General features: G+C 38.4%; 1 protein-coding gene across 1 annotated transcript in view; it reads left to right on the forward strand.

Annotated features, from left to right (window-relative positions):
* The window catches only part of zbtb8b (zinc finger and BTB domain containing 8B), a 10,808-nt gene that overhangs the window by 2,270 nt on the left and 3,507 nt on the right, over positions 1-5,031 (forward strand). The window contains exon 3 of the mRNA XM_024257874.2: positions 2,158-3,073. Coding sequence (XP_024113642.1) covers positions 2,158-3,073 — 916 coding nt within the window. The remainder of the gene's footprint in view (positions 1-2,157; positions 3,074-5,031) is intronic.

The raw sequence follows: 5,031 nt of genomic DNA on the forward strand, positions 1-5,031 counted from the left end.
ATTTATTTTTGTTATTTCTTACATTGTATGTTAGTTTGTCGTTATGCATATACTTAATGACATCCAAAAAGTCAGAGTTTGCCTTCCTGAGACACTAACACCAAGCACTAACAAAAAGCTACCATGTACTGTATGATCATATGACTTCTTCGGATGAAACATAGCCATGTTTGAACATTTAAACCTGTTCAACACAACCTTTTATGTGTAAACAAACTTTGAAGTGACTTTCAAAATTTTGATCGTACTCTCAGATAATGATGAGGAACCTCTGTCTTCTTCATGGAGCGGCAGCAGCGTGTGAAAAGTGACAACGGTATTCACAAGTAATTTTCTAAATTCTAAAGTCAATTAGAACTTTTTTTCTTGGCTGCACAGACCCAGAGGAAAAGTTAAGGTTTGGATTTTGGTTCCGGTTCAGGTTCATTGTCCAATTTGGTTCCCGATCGCGGCCGGATCTGCAGCTGCGCTCTTGGTGCAGGACAGCTAACAGGGCTTCATTAAATACTGCGACCAGTAACAGCATTTAGCTTTAGATGCACATAAAATACGTGAAACAATGGAGGAATCTGCATGTTGGCTGCACCTATTACGTGTCGCCAACATGAGTTTCTATCAGCTTTGGAGCTGTTCGCATGTGAATAGCATCAGCCTTAGCAAGTTACCTTCAAAGTTTACTGTGTGGGATGACAAATACAGTAGTATTTTGAAAGAAAAATGAACAATGTGCCTAACATCACTTACAGTGACTCTTGGTAACTCCAAAAAACAAATTTTAAAGTCCAAAATCTCTATTTCCACATAAACAACAACCCACTGCCCAAACCAGAAATGACTGAACGGTCATATTCTGAATGTGGAAGTAGGTCGTGCTATAGCCCCTTCTTCAAGTCTACTATGGTTCACTCATGTAAATGTCCTCCTCTAATTGAAGATGTTAAAGTCAATGACATAAAAGTAAAGCAGTGTTTTCAGATTAGTTAATTGCCACAGTGGCTCAGGTGGACATTTCACTTTACTTGCCTCCAGTGTGGCGCCATTGTTGTGTGAATGTCCTGGTGAGGACAGAGGGGCTGTAAGGGGTACTGGCAGCCCCGCCTCTGTCCATCCACACACAAAATACATCATCACCATCCACAACAGAAACAACATAACTAACTGAATTTTGTTGCAACAAATATTTATTTATTTTGATTCTTAAAACCTAAACAATAACCATTTATGATACTGTAGTATTCAACTGGCAAAATGTTTCCAGTTCTCTGCATGAGCCCTTCTTCTTATGTTCAGGACAGTTCTGCTGCATCTTGAGTTTGTCAGGGCAGTTTTTCCAGTCATAACACCCTCACTGTTTCTTAACTTTAGTGATTTTAGGAGCAGAGTTTGCAGCAGAAGCAGTAAAAACTGTTTTTTAGGGGAACACATTAACCATGTTCTTCTAATCGCGTCCCCAATTAGCTACATTTCTAAAGAAATAAGAGTGATGGGAACATCTTTGATCTGGTTTTTGGCAGCATAAACTAATACTCTGAAGATCAGCTGATTCATGTAGAGGCGTCAGGAGCTTTGCTCTCTGATCTCTCAGATCTCTGCTGTTAAAGCTTTAAGGCTTAAAAGAAAAAAAAATACATAGTTAAATAAGGCTTTTTCAATCCAAGTGTTTCTCAGCAAGTTAATGTAAATAAAACAAACATAGCTCTGCTTCGAGCCTTCCTTTTTTCCCCTTAAAGCTGCTTTTGCTGCTTTTTTCCCTTAGTTTTTAAGAAGCACAATCTTAGAGTTATTGAATATTTCAAACTTTTGAGTTATTTTATTTATGTTTTTGAAGTGGTCCTTGGTTTACTTTTGGATTAAATGAGTGTTGTGTCAAACTGTTAAAAAAAAACATACTAATATAATCATTACGTATTTTGACATTTTGTATATAAATGTTGAGTCCTGATAAATTTGATCTGCTTTATTATGGATACTACTATGGATAATACTTTTTAAAATCAGCACAGTGTGTTTTCTTTTTAAGAGTCATTTAACTCTGGCAGTTTTGTACAAAATTAGCTGTAAACTGTTCCTCAGACCTCACTTGCTGTGGTGCTCCACAGGTTCTGGTGATGGACGAAACTCTGGTTTACTTAAAGTTTTGCTTGCGTTTTATTTCAGGACAGTGGACAGCGCTACAGCACAGCATCACTGGACATCGTCACAGCCGACGCCTTCTCCATCATCCTGGACTTTCTGTATTCTGGACGTCTGGCCCTGAACAGGAGTAACGTTATTGAGGTGATGTCTGCTGCCAGCTACTTGCAGATGACTGACCTGGTCAGCCTATGCAAAGATTACATTCACTCATCGTTGGAGATCTGCAGCAAGGACAAAGAGATGACTACAGCGAAGGAGAAGCAGGTGCAGGAGGGAGCCATGGGCCCGGCGGACAGCGGCACCCCTGCTTTGGCTGTCCCCAGTGATGCGGGGGGTGCAGAGACCCTGTCCCAGACAGCAGAGGGAGACAAAGGGTCAGGTTTGGCTTCAGAGTCCTTGACCTCCACAAGGACCCCTTTAACCATAGCAGTCACCACCCCTCCAGCGTCCAGCAGAGATGTGGATAGTGCCTACTCTTCTAGAGAGGGGTTCGCCTCTGGGAGCGAGGAACAAAAGAGACACTTAGATCAACGGAATCTTTCATCCTCCTCATCCTCAGCTTTGACTCCTGAGTTGGTGAACCCAAAGATCGAATACGATCCTGATGAAGGGCTTATGGAGTCTCCCGACAACAAAGAGCTTACACCGTATCAAGGACCTTCCCTTCACAATACCCATCATGGCAGGTTGCTGCCCCCAAGCCCCTCCCACTCTAACGAGCGCTCTCTTTCCTGGTACAGCTCTTCCTTTAATGCCAGACAGCTGATGGAAATGCTGAGCAGATCTGAGGGTCCCGCTGCGCTGGGGGACAGAGTGACGCAGCGTTTTAATCAAGCGCTCGGGAGCGGAGCAGCAGGAAGCAAAATAGAAGAAACTCTGGGGTTTGTGGGTTCATCTATTATGGAGATACAGACAGACTGGCTTGGAGAAGACACAGGTGACGACTCCCATCTTTTTATATTAGGGCTGCCATGATTAGTCAACTAATTGACCAATAATCGACTATTAAATAATCGGCGACTAATTTAATAGTCGATTAGTCGTTACTTTCAACACATGGGGTCAGAGTGTAGTAAAGTTGAAAGTTATAATGGCTTTCTGCTAACTTTTTGGACTATTTTGGCATTTATTAAGGTTTTTTTAGGCTAATTTGGGGTTCTGCTAATATTTCAACTACATGCTAGCTGTTTTGGTTAACTTGAACTTTTTTGGGGGGGGGTTTAGGCTAATTTGGCAATTAGCTAATATTTTAGCTGACTATCAGCTATCAGCTGCAGCATTTACTCTAGCATTTTCACAGGTAATGCTATATATCTAGTTTTTAGTTAGCTTAAAGCTAATGATAGTTAAGATTAGGGCTGGGAATCTCAGGATAACTCACGATACGATGCGATTCACGATACATGGCTCACGATATCAATAATATCTTGATATGGCAAACATTACAAAAATCAATGTATTACTTTGGTAATCTATGATATAAAACTATTTTTAAAACAAATGCATCATTTATTTTCTACAAAACCTGCTTTTAGAACAATTTAAAACACAATATGTTTATTTAACGCTATATCCAACATTAAAATAAAATTATCAATAAATACTAATGTGTCTTTACAATAATTACATACATTTTAAGGTGACTAATATAAACAAAGCTTCAGTTAAGAACCAAACTTTAGAGTTTATCAAATAACCTTCTCACTTCAAAGAGCAATAAATGTGGGAAAAATACTCATAATGCTGCATTTTAATTAATTTTGTCAGATCATTTATTATTATTTACGCACGATATGAACTTTTAGCCTGTTATTTATAATATAAAATAATATGTTTTTTTTTACAGTGCTGGTATCCATATTAATTCCTCCTCCTTTTATTAAAATTTCTTGCACTTATCTTTGATAATCAACACTTTAGTCCCGTGCTCCACGTGTGTACCGCGAGCATAAACACCTGTTGGATCAATAACGTCGCTAGACGTCTCACTTGGAAGGTCAGACGCTGCGCACTACTCCGCTAGAATCTGGTGTATTTTAGCGCGGTGTTTGGACAGGTTACTGCTGTTACCGCCCTTACAAACTAGTTGTGTAACGGATCACAAAACTCACGGTTCGGATCGTGTCACGGTTTTAGGGTCACGGTTCGGATCATTTTTCGGATCAGTTGAAAGTTAAAAAAAAATAAAAATACGACAACAACAATATGAAAGCTAATTTTTTGGAAATGCTTCAAATCATATATTCAGTATCAATATAAAGTACTTCCCACACACAATATTTATATATGCAACATTAAAACGTTTGCTCATTGACACCTATTTATTAAACAGAATATCTTTAGAGTTTGAACACAAACAAAATGCTAAAACATGTAGTTTCTGACTACATTTGCATGTCTTGTGACCAAATCTACAAAAACTGAGAGAAAATAATGCTTAACAATAGACAGCTGCTTCTCCAAACTCGGAGATTCTTTAAATACAGAAACTGAAACGTGTACCGATGCTTTTATTCAGGTCTTAACATTAATTAAACCTGATATCTATCCATCCGTGTCATTCATTATGAAGTTGAGTAAAGTTTGTGACGGAAGCTGCAGGGTTTTCCTGGCTTAAAATAAGATGGTGGTGTCTCGTGGCGACTTCAGATTTGTATACCTTAACAAGTTTATTTTACTATTATTGTGGTTATTTCATAAACGTTATTGAACATTCTTTCAATGTACATATTTTACTATTATTAGATCACCTCATTATAAAACATAAATGGCTCAATGTAACTAATTGAGCCATTAGTTAACTAATGTAATGTAACTAATTGAGCCACTAACAAACCGTATATAGATACAAAATAAAACAACTAATTATTCTAGTTTGAAGCTCCATACAAAAGC

The sequence above is a fragment of the Oryzias melastigma genome, linkage group LG11, assembly GCF_002922805.2.
Source record: "Oryzias melastigma strain HK-1 linkage group LG11, ASM292280v2, whole genome shotgun sequence".
Lineage (NCBI taxonomy): Eukaryota > Metazoa > Chordata > Actinopteri > Beloniformes > Adrianichthyidae > Oryzias > Oryzias melastigma.